General features: G+C 42.5%; 1 protein-coding gene across 3 annotated transcripts; it reads right to left on the bottom strand.

The window, feature by feature from the left end:
- Positions 1–575: 575 nt before the first annotated feature.
- On the bottom strand, positions 576–2,892 carry LOC147897655 (vesicle-associated protein 4-2-like). 3 transcript variants are annotated; one of them, XM_087380329.1, is made up of 7 exons: positions 2,137–2,892; positions 2,017–2,033; positions 1,796–1,877; positions 1,584–1,693; positions 1,416–1,493; positions 1,209–1,325; positions 576–1,120 (listed from the first exon to the last, which is right to left on the bottom strand). In XM_087380329.1, exons 1-7 carry the CDS (start codon positions 2,333–2,335, stop codon positions 1,052–1,054), a joined length of 672 nt encoding a protein of 223 aa, XP_087236455.1. In that variant the 5' UTR covers positions 2,336–2,892; the 3' UTR covers positions 576–1,051. The 3 variants fall into 3 exon arrangements, with proteins under 3 accessions (XP_087236455.1, XP_087236454.1, XP_087236453.1); XM_087380328.1 differs by having other exon boundaries at positions 1,416–1,481; positions 1,963–2,033; XM_087380327.1 differs by having other exon boundaries at positions 1,963–2,033.
- Between the last annotated feature and the right edge of the window lie 18,786 nt (positions 2,893–21,678).

The raw sequence follows: 21,678 nt of genomic DNA on the forward strand, positions 1-21,678 counted from the left end.
GAAGCTCATTTGCTTAAGGCGTGAAATGCATACATCTCAAATCTTTTAATAGATAGAAACCCATCTACATAACCATCTTCGAGTAAAGGGTCTTGCAATTTACAAATGTTACGAATTACATCTCATTCAATTACACCCCCCCTCTGTGATCCCACCCTATGAAGCTCATTTGCTTAAGGCGTGAAATGCATACATATCAAATCTTTTAATAGATAGAAAGAAACCCATCTACATGTGGAAGTGCTAGGACTAATATCCTTAGACTGCACAAGTGATTTATTCAGAAGAAGACACTCAGACGAGAGAGCACAGGGGTTCACTTGAATGGTGTGCAATCTGCCACAAAAATACACAGAACTATTTTGCTAGGCGATGTTACTTGCCCGACAGATATGCATTAATGTTGATCAATACAAACCCCCATACAGAAGGAAGCAAAAGGAAACCATTTTTTGGATGGTTGTGTGCAGTGGCACAATTCGGGGAGGGGAGGGTGCACAGAGAGAGAGAGAGAGAGAGAGAGAGAGAGAGCATGAAACAGCAGTTTTGGAATCATAAAACCTTTCGGAAGCCCTTTTCACCTTGCAAAAGTTTGCAGAGAGCAAACCAATACCCATGACAGTTACTGAAATGTTGGATACAAGCATTTTTACTCCTAACCATATCTCCGATAGGTGACATCTACTCATATTTTGTTTCATGGTCCAGTCTTAATAACTATGGAGTCAACAGTTAACAGCATTGCATCAAGCCAAATGGCATTTCCACAGAGGTAAAAATACTCCTAAAACAGCGCCCTTAGTCTGTGCAGTGTCAAAACGACGTTCCACCATGCCATGACTTGATTCTACCCTTGGTCCTCTGAGCTGGAAGCATTAGATCCCATACTTGACAGCAATCACCTCCTTCAATGTGAAAGGGCAAATTGACATATGTGCAACGATCCCGCAGAGCAATAGCTTCAAAGTTACTGGCCTACGGCAACATGGGGGCCGGTGGTATTTACAAGGAAGCTAGCTATCTTCAGACTGACAATTTGCAAGAGTAGACCTTATGTTTCAATTGGGTCAGCACCTTCGGTTTGCTGCTTGGCTAATCGTTTCTCCCTTTGCTGCTCTTTCTGCGCATCCCAAACAAGCTAATTAATGGAGTGTTACTCCCCATAGACTCACCAGCCTAAAGATAAAAGGCTAAGGTATGAGTGTTACCCATTCATCAAGCCCCCCAGAAGGTGCTGCTTTCTGGATCCTTTCCTCAACAGGTTTCTTACGGGCTTGTTGGGCAGCTTCTGCCTCAGCTAAGCGCTTGTTCAATTTCTCCACTTCCTTAACAAAATAAAGTTTCAAGATTTAGAGCAAGCCGTGCAACGGAGAGATGAAAAACTCCACATCACAGATTTTCATCATAGAACTTACAGGAGAATGGCCCCGAGGATCCAAAAAGACAACCCGTAAAACACGTTCCACTGCTACAAATTCCTTCTGTTCTTCAAACTTCACACCCGACCATTAATATAATGTGAGCTGAAGCAAAAACATGGCTCGTGAGAGCTTCCTCATACACCCGTAAAATTGTACACCTACCAAAGCTTGAGTATACTCCATTCCTTGCTTGACCTTCAAGCTGACTATTTTGAACTTCTCTTTGCACTTCTTCTCTTCATTGGGTTCAGGTTGCTCGACAAATTTCACGACTGCAGAGACCGAAGTTCCAAGTCAAGGAAGCACACGTTGACAGACCTCTTGGGTGAGCTTTAGAATAAGCGCGAGAGTACAAAGAAGTAAGGATAACAAACCACTGGCTATGATCGTTTCTCCGGGAGACAAAATCCCGCAGGGCGGACGCATGAAACAGCTTTTAGGCGCGTTTGTTTGAAACTGAGAAGCAAGATAAGTGCAGAGCTTTAGGCAAGCAATATGAGTGGAGGAGTTCTGTCTAGATAAACAGCATTGAAGAACTTACTTTGAAAGCAACTGATGACCGGCTGGTATTTTTTATCCTCACTGCGCTACACACCTGCTTTCCCGGTTCATCTGGTTTGAAAGGTTGAGTTTTCAGAATGTTGACAGAATTCAGAAGGCTGCATGTTCGTTTCCCATAACACCACTAAACTTAGAACGGAGAACTGCCTCTTACAAAGGAAATACAGCTTCCGGTCGGGGTCGAGCCGCAACCGGCGTCTGGCAACCAAAAAGGCCCTCGCGAGAGAAGTGATAGAGGACGCTCTTGCAGCCTCCATGGCCCCGTCTTGCTCCTGTGTCTCATAAAGTTGCGGATGCTGACCTGCAACGATGGGCTGACGCTGCTCAGCTGGTTCGCGTTGCCACCAAGGCATTCTGGGCGACCAAAACCCCTCCGACAACGACTCTCTCAGGCGAACAATGGGAACCGGTACCAAGCTAGTGAAACAGGGCAGGAAGCAGCAAGGGGGAGGGCAAGGAAGAGCCTGAAATGAAGAGGCTCAGGGAAGCAGAGACAGGGGAAGGGAAGGCCGCCATAAGTCGTTCCTGGCTGTCGCTTCTGTGTCGTCAAATGTGCAAAACTTGCGTGCTTGTTCCCTAATGGCCGCGCGACCAAGCAGGGGAAGACAGCTAGAGAGCTGAGAGTGAGAGAGGGGGTGGGAGCGCCATAGCCAGGGAGGTTAAGCAAGGGTGATGAGGTCCGCGACAGCCAAAGAGCGACTTGAATCCGGCAAAGCCACAGAGCTTGTAGAGTCCGCCATAGCCAGAGAACTTGCGAGCTCCCTACAGAAGCGAAGGCAGCTAGAGGAGAGAGGGGGATGAAGCGCCATAGCCACAGAGATTCTTGTAGGCAGAGAGCTTGTTGTTGTATTCCGCCATAGCCAGAGTCCACAAAGCTTGCAAGCTCTTCTTTTCTTGACGTACTTTCTGTGTATAGTGTACGAGTAGGGTTGAAGAAGACGACGCAGAATAATTACTCTCATATTATTATTATTACTCATCATTTATTGGCCCTGTTTTCTGCATTATTACTACGACACGTCCCCCTTGGTAAGTCAACGGGCCGCATTGTCCTTGCCCTCTTGATTTCCTCCACGTCAGCCCCGTTCTGCCACGCTGGCATTATTATGGTACGGGAAAAACCTTGAGAAAATGCATCAACTGTATTATTGCCTTTTATTTTTGGCCTGCCCTCTTGGGTTTTGGCAAAGCAGAAATTCAGGGAACTTCCTTGTAGAAAATTCTTTCTTTGCAATTCCACTTGTCACCTCTTCATTTGTTATGCATTTGCATGCATACAACAACTTGCATTTGCTGAGTGCCATCAATTCTTGCACGTCCTCCTTCCATGCATGCCACGTGTCCCGTTTTGATTGCATGTATTTGCATGCATAAATACATGCATTGCTTTATGCGTCGCCTTCCTTTCATTCTGGTGAGAGATGTATAGGTTTTCCTGCCATTGATCTCAATGATCGCGCTATCTTTTGTGCGCGTTGATCCTATCTTCTGTGCACATTGAATGCTTTCCGTTGTAGCGGATCGATATGGGATTACCTATAGTGCTATCTTGGAGAGATCTGTAGGTGGAGAGAATGTTCTAGGTCATTGGTTTTAAGGCTGATGACGCTTTGTTGTTTCGTCGAATTCATTGTTGTTGGAGTTTGTGGATTGTAGGTATAGCTCTTCCTTCTAGTCTGTGCATGCTATAGATTTGGAATGAATGATTGCGAGTAGGTGGCCTCAGGAAATTCGGCGCCTTAACTATCGTGAGTAGCCTTGGGTCAGTTTTGGAGTCCACTTTGTCTATAAAAGGGACATTGTGTCTTATGAATCGTATTGTTGACACCTGTGTTTTTCTAAACCTTCATTGTATTTGCTCTGGACGCTTCTGTAGAGTACATGGACATTGATAGCGGTGCCTTCGTGAAGGGTACATCTGGATTTTTTGCATCCTGCGAAAACTTTGTATTGTCTTCTGCGTATTTCTTTACTTCTACTAATCTTCTGTAATGCTTGGTTTTGTTGGCAGGTCTTGCCAAAGTTTGCCCTCAGGCCGTTGATTCTCCTATTACCCTGTCTTCGAATAACGTTGTTGCGAAAGATATTGAGAACGTGATCATGAAAAATACGAGCATTGACCAAGGTGAAATGGAATACAGCTAGCTGACTGTAATTGTCGTTGATTGTTATGTTTTATGGTCTTAAGGATTGTGGTGCTCATTGAGGAGCAAATTTCATCCTACTGGCCAGTCCATGAATACGTTTCTTATGAAGCTTTTGCTACTACCATCGACATTGTTTCGGTAGCGTGTTTCTTTGCTATCATCGTCAATCTTCTGCATACTGGAATTTATGCGTTCTTGCATCTTTCCATTCTTTTCCGACCTCCCTTTGTTGCATGCAGTCTCTCTTTATACGTGCCCCTGGCTTCGTTCACACACCCTGCCCCTAAGCATGCCTCATGCCCTTTACTCTAAGTTTCTCAATGCTTGGCCTTCTTTTGCTTGCCTGCTATTCGTTTCGTTGTCTGTGAGATTGCTCTAGAACTTGGCCTTCGTTTACTTGCCTGGCATTTGTTTTGTTACGTATGAGACCCTCTAGAACTTTTTGAGAGCTTGAGCGAATTTATATATAACCTCCTACACTCGTACAGTTCGACCTCTGACCCATCGTTTCACTATAGATTTTATTGAAATAGAGTTTTTCGTTTCTTCCCGCTTTGCAAAGTGTTCGTTTCTCTTGGATATAACTGTGTCTAATTTGTAGAAAATAGTTTGCTTCATTTACTGCTTAAATTGCGCTGTGGATGGGACATTCTACTATGTTCAAAGGACTCTTGCAATTGAAGGCACATCACTTGCTCCCACAATTAATATTTTCTGTGAGACCAGAATTGTGATTGTCCTTGCCTTTTGGGTGCCCCCTCAATGGTTTGGTTCATTCTAAAACATATGCAAATTAATTTGTATGCCACTTTAATGAACCCACTTTAGTGATATAGCTTAGTATTTAGATTAATGAGTAACTCTCTCTTATTCTAGAGTATATGTTCCTTTAAAGGTGGTGCTGCTATTTCCACATGCTCGTATGTTGAGAGAACAACATCTCCACCTTCTCCAATGCTTCTCCAAGTAGACGTCCGAAAGAAAACCTCTTGGAAAATTCACCGATCAAAAAAAGTCTACGCAGATCTTTGAAGAATTCATTTCAAGAGGTGGCACAAGAGGCATATGCACAAGGTAAAGATTTAATTGTTGCTACCTTTTAATTTAAAAAAAATAGGGTGAATGATAATAAATAATTCATTAGGCTTTCCAGAGATCCAAATAGTGAAAGGTGGAGATGAGGGATGAGGGAGACAAAGAGAGAGAGAGAGAGAGAGAGAGAGAGAGAGAGAGAGAGAGAGAGAAAGAGGCTTTAAAATGTGAAGGAGAAAAATAGCAAGGGCTCATCAAGCAGAGGGTGCCCTACCTCCCGATCGCGCGCGCGCGCACACACACACACACACACACACATCCCACACTCACCCACACGTTCAAGCCAGTCCCCTCATTGCCTATATTTTGGGCTCAACACTCAATTACTGAAGGAGCGTTGAATACTCCAGTTGCCAAGGCCATGCCCTAAGAGTCTACTCCTCTTCAATGCTAGCTGAGCAGGCTCGGGTGTGAAGGACTGTTAACAGATTGGTTAACAATATGCCACCGCTATTTAAGTGATGTGATTTGATGGACATTGATAAGTCCATAGAGCCAGGATCGTGTCTTGGAGCTAGATGGGCCCAAGAGGATGGTAAAAGAATGAGAAGGGAGAGTGGTATAAAGAGATTTGGGTTGGCCCTCCCTTAAAAAGGTGGCTTGTATAAAAGGCCAAATGGTTGACTTTGGTCTTCATTGTTGTATGTACAAGTTCAGAATACAAGCTCCCTCTTCTCTTCCAAGATTGTCTTTGGGTGTTCTCTTGTTTCCTTTGGAGTGCCTTTGTGTTTGCCACTCCATCCCCCTTCAATCTCCTCTTCCTTCTCCTTCTCCCCTTCCTTCTCTCCTCTCTTCTTCCTTCTCCTCCTTCCCTCTTTCTCTTGTGAAAACATACTACAACAATCCGGGAGCTTCTTGAGTGACATATGTGGATGGCTTGTGCCTTGCATTGCTCTCACAAGGAGTAGCTTGGAGTGGAGGCTCCATCGGCATCTCTTCAACATCCCATGACACGTGAGTCACCGTTGAGACCACATTTTTTGTGCTGCTGCCAGGAAGTTCAAGGTATGCTTTTGCATTGCACTTGCCTTCTCTCATCATCTACCCATTGCTCATTGTTTCAAGCTTAACTTGGAGCTTTGATAGTGGAGTTGTAGGAGAGGAAAGAGTGAACAAGTGTGAGTTTGGATGGAAAAGTGAGGAAAACGGTCATTTTCTGTTGCAAAGTCATTTTGGATCCTTTGAAGCTTGTTTTTTATGTTTTTTAGTATTTTGATTTGGTAGGAAGATAGTTTAAAAGATTGCTAAGGAGTGTATGGTGTCAAAACTCACAAAAAACAATAAAAAATAATGAATCAAGCTAAAAATCGAAGTGGTTTTGGTGTTGATAGTTGACAGTCACCTCTTCAAGAAATCTCTCATTTTGCATCCAAATGTTGTTTTTCTTTCTTTTTTTTTGAATTGGGTAGGTAGATTTGAATTGGGTAGGTAGATTAGGTAGTTTAGCATCCCCCCATCACAAAAGAACATGAACAAAAATTTCCAAGTCATCAAGAATCATCAAAAACCAGTCGATGAAACTATGCATTCCTATCCCCACGAGTCGTCGCTATCCCGTCTGTCAAACTTGCATTGACCCATCACCATAGCTCTATCCCACCAGTCAAACTTGCATTGACTTGTCGCCTTAGCACTATCCCCCGATCAAACTTACATTGACCCATTGCCTTAGCCCTATGTCCAAGACTTGACACATGTCAATACCTAACCCACCACCCTAATTAATTACTGTTAGTCAGCTATCCCATCGATCAAACATGTGTTGACCCGGTGCCATAAGGCTATCCTTTCGGTCGTTGCTTTAACTCCGAGGGTCGTCTCCATAGCTCTATCCTGCTAGTCAAACATGCGTTAAACTAGTGCCATAAGGCTATCCCACCAGTCGTTGCTTTAGCCCTATGCCCACGGGTTGTCACCATAGCTCTATCCCATCTGTCAAACATGCATTAACTCGTTGCCTTAACTCTATCCCACCATTCGTTGCCTTAACTCTATCCCACTGACCTCCTATCCCCATGGGTCATCGCCTTAGCTCTATCCCCACGGATTGTTGCCATAGCCTTATCCCCACAAGTCGTCGCCATAGCTCTATCTCGTCGGTCAAATAGGCATTGACTCATTGCCATAGCTCTATCCCGTCGGCCGTTGCTTTAAATCTATCTCGCCAACTTGCTATCCCACCAGTCGTTGCCATAACTCTATCCCCATGGTCGTAGGAATAGCTCTGGAAACACAAAAATCAAGAAAAAGCACATGAAAATTGGGACCCTAAGAATCAAGAAATGATGAAATTTGCGTGCAAATTGCATTGAAATAAACCCCATTTTGCCGCCCCTTGACCCCGCATCAAGGCGGACTCAACCTAGAATTGGGTCCTCAACTGTGCCAATGAACACATGGTCTTGCGATTAGGAAGAGTCCTAGAAGGTCATCTAGAGCCTAAAGATAGTGCCTCCATACCTAGCTTGGCATCCTCAGGGTCAGTAAGCTCAAAAGTCGATTCTCACTCCATACAAGAACCACCACCAAGTGAATTATCCAGCTCTCGAAAGAGTCCCTGAGTCAGGATGGAGACATGGGTGAACCCTCTAATGTTAGAGCCTCAGTGGCTCTGAACTCCATTCCCACTGATCTCCACTCTCCTACCCCATCTGCAGCAGCAACTACATTAAGGGAAACCTTTTCCAATATCATGGGAAGGTTTGGATTAATAGACCCAATAGAGTGGCTAAACCCATTTGCTGGATAGACTAGGGTAGTGTCAGAGGCTCAAATGTCGGCCCAACCACTGATGTCAGCAGAAGCAATACTCAGGGAGCCAAGTCCTACGATACCTAATGGCAATCAACCCCCATCGTACCAATTGTTTGATGATAGACAATGCTATGGGGATGGAGTTGGACCCACATTCTCACAAGGGTCCCAAATGCTAGAGCAAAGAGGGCAGAGGAGTAACCTTGGAGGCACACAGTTAAGACCCTCCACCTCAGAATTCCGTATGATGCCTCCTTGGCAACAAAACATGGGAGATATTCCCTACCCAACAAGTGCCACTTATAAGCCTATACCTGCAAGGAACATACCACTCCCTAGAGGACCTCCAGTCCAACCTGTTAGGCCCAACCTGACCCAAGTCACAATGCCAATGCCTAGTGGGCTTGGATCCTCCCATCGCAACCTTGTGCCATCTAATCCATGGAACTCTTCATCAGGACCACCAATGTATAAGACATGGCCCACCATTCCACAACCTCCTCCTATATCACAAACCGTCCTTACAGATGAAGCTATGAGAATCCTAGTGCAAGCACTAGGAAGGGGGGCCACCACTCCACCACCAATGTTTCCAAGAAGGGACACCAACCCCTCAAGGAGCAAGCCTGTCACAATCTCTAAGCTAATCACCAAGTTTCTAGGAGAAGGAGACCCAGTCTCCCATGTTGAGAGATTTGAACAAATTTGTGAGACCTTTAGTGATATTGGGGATCTAGACAAGGTCAATGCTTTTAGCTTGAGCCTTGATGGCAAGGCTAGACAATGGTTTAGAGCCTTCCCGGAGGATTCATAGGGGGAAACTTATGATATCACGTGAGTGTACAATAGGGGTTTTTTTTGAAATGAGGCATAGGCTTACACATTAGGGGTGGGGGTCCTTTTTATTTTTTCCCAATATTGAATTTAAGTTAGGGGGGCCATGCCATATTTAAGAGGGAGGGACATAGTATAGGCTACCTTGGGTAACTAGTCCAAACAAGTTTGGTTTTGTGTATGGTTTTAAATAGTCATAGGGAAAGTAATCTAAATGCTTGAGAAAGAACATAGATTTAAAGAAAGGGAGAAACATAATAGAATTTTGGTGGTATCTTATAAGCTTAAATGGGGGTGTTTTATCATCCTATGGGGATCTTAAATACGGGGTTTTCTTGAAGTTAATGCATGCAGATGACATCCCCCTTTAATGAAGAGTGATCCCCCGGGAGAGCCTTAAACCCTCGAGAAAATAAATTGGGTCACTTTGCGTAAATCCTTCATGGTGGGGTTCGCCCCTAGTGATCCCAAATGGAGCCCTCTTAACCAGCTTTATGAGGTGAAGCAGAAGGACACTGAGTCCTTAAGAGACTATATCATTAGGATTAAACATCTGAACTCATGATGGAACCCCATGAGAGGATGTGCAACTTCTGCCACGCTTCCTCATAGGGCTATGGGATGCTAAGCTGCATGATCATTTGTTTGCTATGAATCCCACATCGTTTGAGCTATGCAGCAAGATGGCGATACGCTTAGGGGATAACATGGGGAAGACGCCCCAAAAGGATAAATCCTTAGCTTCCTTAGATATGTCCCAAATAGCACAGGCTTCAACCTTAGAAGCAACTAAGGATGCAAGCATGATGCCCAAGGTGCTTGACATGGAAGAGTTGGCCACAAATCTATTAAACTAGTTGAGCCAACAATGGAAGATAGAAGCACCATCATGACACATCCCAATGTCATTATCCTAGGGTGATTCCTCAACGCATGTATCAACAAAGGCTGCATCTACCATTGCCTGCACCGCCCAATCCATCCAATCAGAGACAATGGGCAATACAAGGAGCCACATTAGCCAATCAAGAGCAATGTAGGGCTCAAAATATTCCATTACCCCTGACAGTACTGGGACCTCAACCACCCCTAAATCAAGTATTGGTGGAAGAGCTACCTAGTGATTGGGGAGACCCCAAACATACATACTGTGGACACAACTATCCCCAAAATGGTGACAATGCAAATTGGTCTAGCATTATAAGTCACTACATTTTACAAGGTGACCAATACATTCTGGTCTACCAAACGACATCAATTCCTCAAAAAATGGGATATATGAACTTTACCAAGACACAATCCATCCAAGCCATATTTGTCAAGGGCCAAACCCAACCAATAAGTGTTCATATAAGGGGCAATTTAAGCAATCAATCATATGTGCCCTAGTGTCTAATACGCCATCGCCATTTTGCATTGGGTGTGGTGTGGACCATCTTTTTAAGGATTGCTCAATGAGAAGGCCATCTAAGACCACAAGCCTTAACTTGTTAAGCCTTGAGAGAGGCCAAGTATCATCAGTATCCTTGAATGCAATCTCGAGGTTGCAATCTAAAGCCCTTAATAAAGAGCTTCACAAACAAGCCAAAAGGGATAAAGCTAGCACGTCACAACTTAGAGAGGCAACCGAATTAGCACGAGTAAGTACCAAGGGTGCAACAAAGATTGGGAACGGAAAAAATAAGGTCATCATCCAAGATGGGTCAGATGAAGATACATCCTCCCTAGCAACATCATCTTCCTTTGGTGATACTCTCGTAAACGATATCAGCAACAACCACCCGCATGAGGTAAATGAGGCAACGATAACGGCTTCAACCCATGGCCAAGCCACTACACCTAAGGGTCATAGTGAATATCCCAACCCATGTGTGGGGAAACAAGGTCTCACCGAGGTACATAAATTGGAACACAAGTGTCAAGAGGAATGTGAGCAGAGTCTCAAGGCAAGCAAGAGTACTGATACAATTCATCCTAGGCATGAGATAAACACTCGAGCCTCAAAAGCCTCGAGCCTCAAAAGCACTTGAGATGAACACTCATCCTAGATATGAGATAAACACTCGAGCCTCAAAAGCCTTGCAAATACCTAAAAGGGTAGAGAAAGAAGGTGTGTCATGCCCTTCAACAGAAGGATCCACCCTAATGCAACAAATGTTTGAAGAAGACCCTACCTTGCAACAACTAAAGGAGGATGACAACATGTCCTTATATGGCTTAGAGTCTAAATCAATAGGCATGGAATCTATCACTAGTCCTCAAGACATCATAGGATTAGCCTCATTCCTGTCCATTGAGATCAAGATTCCCATCGTGACATTATTACGGGGTAATCCTACTCTATGGAGAGACCTCTTGGATTGGATGAATGGGCAAATAGTGACACCCCAACCCACAAATCCTGATAATGTTGAATCTCCCAATCACGCCCAAGACCTTCCAAGGGTGCTAATCAACAAATTGGGCCAATATTTTTAGAGTGATGACACGAATGCAATGTTACTCATCTCTTTGCGTGATGAGAAAGCTATGGCAATCTTAGATGGAGGAGCAAGTGTTAGCATCATCATGAAACAATGCTGGGAAAAGTGGGGAAGTCTTGACTGAGAGAGTACTTCCTTGGTAGTTAAATTAGTTGACGGAGGCATGGCTCACCCATAGGAGTACTCAAGAACATTAAAATCAAATCCTTTGGCCTCACATATGTTATAATGGATTTCCAAAACAACCCTGGGTATGAGGCTATTCTAGGGAGACCTTTCTTATGTATGGCAGGATTGATCGATGATTGGCGCTCCAACAACATTCATCTAAGGAAAGATCATCAAGTTGTGAGGGTTGATCTCCAAACATGGAAGGTTTACACTAGGTCTAGAAATCTATTTGTAGCTGAATCGGATACCACCGATAGGTCTGTGCCTGTAAAGTTGGTTAAAAAATATGAGAAAGAGGACAGTGAGAAGAGTCTTGATGAACCTTGGTGTGCTCCTTTACCAAACTAGAAGACTCACTTGATTGGATGCATATACTGGCCATAATAGATCTATCGACCACTGAGGGCACTCAGACGATGCACCTTGATGATGATGAACAACTTAACTCCATTACACCTTTTTACACCATAAGAGCGATACTACCTAATCAAATTGAATTAGTAATTGACAATTCCCTTGATCCTACGAGATACATATGACTCCATCTCAACTTTGGGTAGGGCTGACATTAGTAGGTGCAACATGCCAAAAACAGACCATGGTAGATGGGCGAGCAAGCCACAACCTCATCTCTTGGGAGACATTAAAGCATCTTGGCTAGGTACACCTTCAAGTATGTGACTCTGAAATTCAATCCATAAAGGGTACCTCTATTAAGGTTATTGGTTTGTTAATGTTGAATATTTCCTTAGACAATTACATTGTGCCTTGCAAGTTTTGTGTACCTCCTACAGATACCTTAACAGAAGCCACCATTCTTGGTAAAAGCTGGATCCAAGACACTTACAAAGGGTTATTTGGTGATGAATCATCCCATTAAGATGCACCAATTGCTAGCCAAGGATCAACATCAGCAAGTACACCCTTGGCATGGTGAAAGGTGGGCGGTGAGGTACTAAAAGAGGTAGAAAAGGGGGGTCCATATTTAGTATTATCAATTTTTATACTGTGATAGTCCTTAGAAGTTGCATTGGGTACAATCTCAAGGTGTGCATTGAGAGATCGTGTAGTGGAAAGCCATACACCCAAAATGCATGGGTGGGGGAGGGGGTGTGTGCAAGTGAAATGCAAATGCTACCCTTGATGGAGAGAGTGATAAAGCTCCCACAACAAGCTACTTCATCATAGTGCACAAATGGTAGAGAATCAAAAAATTGTAAACCCATTATGCAAGATTACTAGCATAAAAAATGAAGGAGAGAGGTGAGCATTCTAGAACCTATATAAAAGTAAGCAATAGAGGCACTGCTCGTGAAGGAAGTAGTTGTTAGATATCAATGCTCCACTCTCGTGTAACTATGCGGGAACCAGCTAACTCTACTTGTAAGCCCCCCATATGAAGAGAAGGCATTTGAGTAGCTCAGTTATCCAATAGGTCCTAGTTTGGACACCAGATGGGGGCCATGTGTGGCCTGATGGCTGGACGGCTTTAGATAGAGTTGGCACACCACCACCTAGGCTACATGCAAGTGCAGGAAGGCATCCCTTGACAGACCACACTGAGGGTAGACGAAGCATTTCCCAGGGCAGCTCACTCTTGGGTTGCGGGGCTCGTTTGGAGCCTCAGATAATCTCGAATGGTTCTGGGCTGAACGGTGACTATAGGCGAGTTGCTCTGTTTTGTGCACTGGTTCTATCGTATGGTCGGTGGCCTATTTCAAAACCGACCCCCAGTTGATCGTTTTGGGTGGACTGGGTCAGTCACCCAATTGAGCCTAACTGACTACGACTGGTGGCTATTTAAGAGCAAGCCCGTGAAGCCCATTTTATCACTGTCTACAAAAACCCTGATTCCTTAGCATCTAGCCTCCATCCTCTATTGTTTCCAGCTCACCATCGAAGCTTCTTTCACAGGAGCGCACGGTTGGGAGGCAGCGCCATCTATTGTATCAATTCTACAGTAATCAAAATTTTGATTCTCCATACTATCTTGTTTTCTCTCTTGCATACGAGATCCTATTATCTGTTGAGCACAGACGTTGTATTATTTTCTTATATGGTATCAGATCCTAGACTCTAGCAAGAAGATTTGGTAGTGTGTTCCTGTTTGCGAGTAGATTGTGAGAGATGGCCCAGCCCGCAAGACTGCGAATCCCACCGCTCGGCGAAAGCGAAAAGTTGGACGGCTCTAACTATCCACTCTGGAAGTTCAAGATGAAGACCATCCTAAGCGCATACGAGCTTTGGACGTGAGGCCGAGACCGGATCCCCAGCCAATGCAGGACAATAGATAGTATCAACTACGGATGAGATTCTCACGTGGACAAGAAGAAATGCAAATGCGCTGTGTTCTATTGTCTGCAGTGTTAGTGATTCCATCATGGCATTAATTCAACATGTTACCACAGCAGAGGAGGCATCGACGGTCTTGAAAAATCAGTACGAGACCACGAATCAAACACGGATTCAGAATTTGGAGACTCAACTCGCAAACGAGGAGAAGTCTGAATCTAAAGCGGCACAGAAGTTCATCACCAAGGTAAAGAATCTGCACGATCAGATGACTGCAATTGGCATCACCATCACTAGCGAGAATCTAGCACGGTGCATACAGATTCTTCCACCAAAGTACGACGGTCTTGTTATGGCGCTTAATACGCAGCACAAAAATCTGCCCAATTTTGAGGATTTCAATGTGATGCTTCTGGAGGAGGAGATGCGTCAAAAGACGAGGACTGGAGAAGATTCAGCTTTCTGGACTGGATCAAAGAAAGGTAAGGGTAAGGACTCTAGTAACCCATCTTCTTCTGATGATAAAAAGAGAAAGAAGAAGATCAAGTGCTTCTATTACAACAAGGCAGGGCACAAGCAGAATGAGTGTCGAAAGAAGATTGCAGATGAAAAGAACGGAGTAAAGAAAGAGTCCAACAACAGCGCGCAGGCAATACCAATAGAGCTGTTCATTGCAATTGAGGAGATTTGCACGGAGATAGTTCATACACTTGCAGATGAATCGTGGGTCATTGATAGTGGTGCATCACGCCACATGACCAGTTGGAAGGATTGGAATACCTCTCTATAGCCAGTAGGGGAGTTTTAACATATTTCTCTCTTAGCTTGTCTGGACCACAAACCTGTCTCACTGAGGTGTAATTTTGGAAATGGAGAGAGGAGCTCATCTTGGTTCAAAGCTGACCCTAAACACTTTTAGCTTAGTCAGATGGAGTTGTAAAACAGTTGTCCGATGTTCTTTATGTGCCAGATATCAAGAGGAACTTGTTGTCCGTTTCCACGATCACGAATCGGGACCTCAAAGTTCAATTCGATAAGAATGGTGCACAGATTCTGGATCTTTAAGGGAAGGTCATTGGTAAAGGTACACAGCACAACAACATCTACGAACTCTCAGCTTTCAATGCTCGAGCTGATGTGAAGAACACTAAGCTGTGGCATCAGAGGTTTGGTCATCTAAACCTTAGTTCTTTGAAGGAGATGCATAAAAGTGGAATGATTGTAGACCTACCAGAAATTTCAGATCTGCCTGATGTATGTGAAGCTTGCATGATGGGCAAGCAGCATTGACATCCCTTTCCTAAAGAGGCCAGCAAGGCAAAGGCTCCTCTAGAGCTTGTTCACATGGACCTCTACGGAAAGATGGAGATGGAAGCTTTGGGTGGTTCCTACTACTTCATGACGTTGATCGACGACTATAGTAGAAGAATATGGATATACTTCCTAAAGACTAAAGACGAGGCTTTTAGTAGGTTCAAGGTATGGCATGTAATGGTCTCCCCCATGCTCAAGCAGTTGTCACCTTATTAAAGGCTATAGTACCGTAACAAGCATCCCTGCGTGGCGCATATTGCCATGCACAGTAGTGCAGCAAGCAATTGCTACCTTATTAAAGGCCACCCGCATGGCATGTGCTATCGTGCCTAGCGTGTAGCCCCGTGACCCATGCTATGCCACATGGCATGCACTGATGCACCCAGCGTGTAGCTTGTGCCACCCCCTCTTACCAAGTGTCAACATCCGCAGCCGCCACCATTCCCTCTTTTTTTTTTTCATAAGTCCACCTTCTCTCTCTCAAAATTCAGTATTTTTGTGAGTCCACCCCCTCCCACCACCAAGTCCCCTCTATATCGAAAAGAAATAAACGGCCATTTTATACATCACAACAAAGGCTTCTCGGCTATGCATGGATCATAGTTGAAATAAGCAGTAGTGTTATCGAGGCAAGTAGCGTGAAGTGGGCGCTTCATCGAACAGGTGTGGGGAAGTACCACAATTCCCATTTTTGATTTTCATGTTTAAATTCATTTTGCACACTTGTAGCTCACCATGAAGCTTAATTGAAAACTTGATTAGTTCCATTTGCATTTCATAAAAGCATGGAAGATAATCAAGAATTCACACATGAAATGTTCCACAACTCATACTAAACCTTATGGAAACACCATGCACTCCTATATACCAAAACATATATGACCCATTATCCGATAACCCTCAACCACCTACCAAACCTCCACCAAAAACATTGTCACCACCACACTACCTAGACAATGCAATCCAAGAATTTCTTCAAGAATTGTCAACCATGATAAGTGATACAATTCTAAGAGAGATGCCCTTGAAAAGGAGGTTATTTGAGGACTAAGTAGACCCTTTAAGACTAAGAAAAGAAGGTTTAACCCTAAGAAGCAACTCGAGTTTCCAAAGTACGACGGGGTTAGGCAACCCTGGAGAAACTCCTCGATTAAATTAGACATTTCTAGTTGTACTTCATACAATTTGAGTGTACGGAAGATGAGAAGTTAGTGGTAGGGCTACTCTACATTTAGAGAAGGATGCACTACTTTGGTGGTTCGTATGCCAATTGAAAAGTAGTGCAATCAAGGAGTGGTCAAAATTCTTGGAAGAATTAAAGATGACATTTCCCCTGCTTAAGTATAAGGAGGATCAAATGTTCAAATGGGAGAAACTATGGTAATTTGATAGGGAGACAATGGGCAAATACACATGAAATTTTGGCATTTGTTCTTGCATTCACAACGAAGCTGAAGGAGGAGAAATGATATAAGTATCTATTGGGTCAAGGGACAAGGAGGGGCAAGGGGAGGTGAGGAAGGGATGATGGTATGAATAAGGGGAGCATTGCATATAGAAGGAGGGGGCATGTATACCATACTTCTTCAGTCATGATTCATTGATAAGCCCTTGAGATTCCTCATCAAGTGTCATCAAAGGTGAAAATCCCAATTACATTGAATGGTCCTTTTTAAGATAAACAAATTTCTTTTCTTTTTTTCAAACCTTTTTCTTTTTTTAAGAACTTTTCTTTGTACATTGACACCAAATGACATTTTTTAAATTTGGGACTCCTCAAGTGTTTGTCATGCCAAGCCTTTCTTCTTCTTCCCTCCATTTGATAGATATCTATTCTAGTTTAGGTCTCTAATGGAAGGGAACACCATCACAAGGTTTTGTAGGAGAGCATGCTATATCTACAAAGCTCTAATAAATTTCCTATGTGGCCTGAGTGCCCTAGGAATTATCATACTCCCTTGAGATTTATATGGGGCTCTAGTGTGATAAGTTCCATGATCTTCTCTGGTTCGAGGCACATTCCCATACATGATATCACATGATCCAACAAGGTCCTTCTTGTAACTAGGAACTCACACTTCACCTTAATCCAAGAGTTTTGCACTTTTTGAGCAGGTGTTGTTTTAGAGATAATTATTTTGTTTTAAACCTCTTACCATTTTTTTAGGTGAAGTCATCTAAGACCACTTGCATGAAGCCGATAAGATGTTCATGAATAATGTAACCCTTTAGAATACTATGATGACCCTTTGGAATGTTGGTGTCGTATTGTTGAGCCCAAATGCCATCTTCTTGAACTTGTATTTACCCTATGGAGTCACAAATGTGGTCGTATTTTGGTCTTCTTTGGCAATGGATGACTGTTTGTAACCATTAGACCCATCCATGAAAGAGTACAATGAATGTCCTACCTCATCTTCAAGCACTCTGTCCATGAAAGTAAGTGGGAAGCCATCCTTGATGGTAGCCCCATTTAAGGCTGGATGGTCCACACAGACTTGGATTTGTTCTCTCTTCTTCTTTGGCATGACGGGTATTGGATGGGGACATCCATCGGAATGCTCAATTAGGACTATTTATTTTGTAAGAAAAGAAATGATTTGGAATAACCAACCATACAAATTTAAAATAACAAAATATGCCAACGATGTTGAAAATAAAAATTTGAGCATCTTTGGCTCATTTTCCGTGATCCAATTCTTACATTTAGGTCCAAGCCGACAAATAAATCCATGTAGCTTTTAAAAATCATCCATCCCTATTAAATTAAGGGTGTGCTTCATATAATTGGCAATGAATTCGGTCAACAAAAGATTACACATTTTACAAGCATCCCAAGTATGATCCATTTAATGCCCAAGGAGGAATTCTAGAATGATTTAGACCTTGATCATGCAATAGGTTGTGTTTTACTCTCTGCTAGACTCATCCACCATTGTAGGCCTTGCCCCCAAAGGACAAATTGTCCTTGAAGGCATGCATTTGCTCCAAAGTCTGATGAAGGCAATGTAGGTCCTCCCACTTTCAAAGGGAAGTGTTCATTGCATGCTTAGTCCACTCTTTCTCCTCATCATTGAAGGTAGGAGGATTGAAGTCTTTCAAAATGATAGTGGCATCTCTCAATCTGCTAACCCCTTGCAAGATTATAAGAACTACAAGACTGGTGATCGTGACCCAGTGGTAGGAATATTCGATGTCCAAACCACATACATAGCCTCCATTGATGAAGTTGACAATGCCTTTTTGAATTTCATGCAATATGAATAAAATATGTTCGTGTCTTAACACTCTTAAATTGAGTCATGCCCACTAGATTGTCATCTAGTTATTCATCACTTTCTTTTATATGTATATCTAGATTGGGAGGACCCTTCCCATGGGCTAGGCTTGACTCGTACCCATATCGAGAGTGATCGCTTGATACACATCCAACATATCCAGAGTGACAGCTTGATACACATCCATACACATCCAACATGTCTATAGGAAAAAAAAACTCCATGGTAAAGGAAAAACTATGATGTGGACATAGAGCTATTGATGTGGAAATAGAAATATAACAAAACTTCAACTTAATTAGAAGGTACTTGGAACCATGCTCTTGTAAAGCTCTATTGAGTCCTCCCACAAGACGTAGATGCAATTTGGAGTGCTTCAATTGCTTCAAATGATCTTAGTAGGGACAAACCTTGACGTTGAGCTACTACAACTCGAATTAGGCCTCAACCACCACGAGAAGAAAACCAAAACATGATGCAAAAGCTTGATAAGCACGAAGAGGCTCCATAACTTGCTAAAATCTACGAGTTTGAGATGCAATTTTTCTTAATACCTGCAAATAGCACATCATAGATATCTTTTGCAATAGCTAAATTTTCGCCTGATCTCTAAATAAGAGTTGTAGAGGACTTCAAGATCTAAACCTTGTGCTTTGATTTTGCCTTGATCCAAGGCCTGTATCAAGACATATTGCCTCTACATAGTCGGGAAAACTCACTTTCCTCTGTAGATTTGTTTACAATCGATGAGTAGAGAATCTCCCAGTCTGATACAAGAGGATAGTAGGAGATTGGTAGCATAGAAGAAAGATCAAAGTGCTTTGGAACCAATGTTAGACCACCTGCAGAGAAAACTGAGAGCTTAGAACTCTAACTACCCAACCGTAGCTCTACATAGCCATCTAGTATTTCCTTGGACATATTTTGCTCTTTTGTATACCTACCTTACTTGGCAAATCACCCATGCTACTACTGTAATGTCCACCACCATTTACCCTATAGCCTAGCTATGCCATCTCCACGGAACCCTAACTAATGGCACACACCATAGATTACTTTACAACTATGCCTCCTAAGCCCAATCCTTTATGACCGTCTCAAACGTTTACATGTCCATTATCTATCTTAACTCCCACTTTTTCTTGAGGATTACTATGTTGTTGGATGCCTAGTGTGGAAAGTTTTGGTGGGAGGACAAAGATTATTAATGCTAACCCATAAGGGCACTAAAAAAACATGAGATAAACCAATTGACTAGACGATTAACTCCCACTTTTTCTTGAGGATTACTATGTTGTTGGATGCCTAGTGTGGAAAGTTTTGGTGGGAGGACAAAGATTGTTAATGTTAACCCATAAGGGCACCAAAAAAACATGAGATAAACCAATTGACTAGACGAATAAGGAGCCAACTTATGAGGATACACCAATAGAAACTGAAGATGCATGCTTTTCTTTCATTTTAGCCACAATAAAGCATATGATAGGTTTTTCAACGTAGGTTAAAAATGACAACCCCAAACAATAATTATCTACACTAGAATTAAACCAAACATACCTTCCAAGCACCCCTAAAGAATTGAGAGCATCCCATCCTCATGCATCATTTCCTCATAAGATTGGCACTCTATGTCTTTGCCATGCCAATTTTGTGGGTTTTTAAAGGATTTATCAAGCTACACACAAGACAAAACACTATATATCTCATAATATGGATTGGATCTCATTGTACATGAAATTCATGCATTATTTGTAACATCAATACCTAATCTAGCAAATAGAGGAAATGATTTAAAAAAAAATCATTGTGTTAGCTCACAATACAAATTGTAATTAATGCTTTTAAAGATGCATATGCGTTCTTATAATGCACTGTGATGTCGAAAATTGATATATTTTATTTGGCATTGGTATTGTTTTTCTCTATGTTTGATAAGAGTTTGAGTATCAAGTGATAGCCTAGCGGCTCTCACGTATTCCTATTTTCTAAGATATTGTATGGTATTAAGAGGATGAGTGGAATGGATCATTGTAAATACCATGTGTATGAATGATAAATACCTTGGTATAGGGTGAGAGTTATTTGTGTATGGGATATTATGGGGTTTTTAGAAAATAGAAAGAGTGAGTCATATAAAGAGGTGGGTCTCATGTCCATGTGTTCCAATAATATAAGAGAGATCACATGCCAAGCGTGTGGAAGGCATGTGGAGGAGTATGGAAGAGTGTGGAGTTAAAAGGAATCCTTCTAGAATTCCTATGTGGAATAATGAGGATGCAGACATATGGAATTCCTATGTGGAATAAGGAGGATGTGGACATATGGAAAAGAGAGGGTCCCTCTGGGCTCCATGTGGGGAGACTCTTGACTTTCTCAATATTTTAAGAGTCTTGAGAATCTTTTGATGGGACACATGGCAAGAGTAGCCAAAAAGAACATGGATGGTGACATATGGGCTTATGTGATCGATGGGGAAAGTCCATTCGGCTGCTCATTGCACACACATGATCCACCAGTTTCTCGAGCCACAAAGGGCATTCTTTCCTCTTTCTAAAGTTATGTTTGTTAATGCTTCAACACTTCAAAATATTGAAAAATACCAACAAATTATCTAAGCCATGAGGTGGGACTTCAACTTTTTGTAAAGCGTTAATTTGCAAAATAGTATTTGTAATCTTTTCTTATGTAACGGTGATTTGCCCTAGCGATTGTTTCTTATGGGAATTGGGATTTTTCCATTTTATCTAATATTGACTTTATATATATGTATGTATGTATGTATGTGTGTGTATATGTATATGTACACATACATGTACATGTACATACATACATACATATATATATACGATATTGTATTTCGCTCATATGTAGACAAAATAGGAGCATTACACCTACCAAAAGAAGGTGACACACTCAATCTTGGTTATGGGACACTATGAGTGATGCATAGATGGTCAACTCTCAATTTTAGATAGATGGAAAAAGGATGACTTTGCTAATTTATCCATGCTTCTTGCTTTCTAAATTCTTTTCTTCCTTGGGGCACATTGGTTGAGATCCATCAATTGTCTCATGGTCAGGGATGATGCATGGGTTATTTGATTAAGCTATTTTTCCTTTGTTGAGGAATAGATCCTTATGTAGTTGGTTGAGTGCATACTTTCTAAGTGGGTTCAATTTCTCATATATACAGAAAAATGGTGAGATGAATAGAAGAGAGGTTGCATTCAGTAAGGTCTCACAAGAGAAGATTGTTGGAGTCAATGCGAGCGGCCCATCACGTTTATGCTATACAAAGAACAAAATAAAAAACACAAGGTGCTAGAAGCAT

The sequence above is a fragment of the Dipteris shenzhenensis genome, chromosome 10 (assembly GCF_047967505.1).
Source record: "Dipteris shenzhenensis isolate YYH24624 ecotype China chromosome 10, Dip_SZ_1.0, whole genome shotgun sequence".
NCBI lineage: Eukaryota > Viridiplantae > Streptophyta > Polypodiopsida > Gleicheniales > Dipteridaceae > Dipteris > Dipteris shenzhenensis.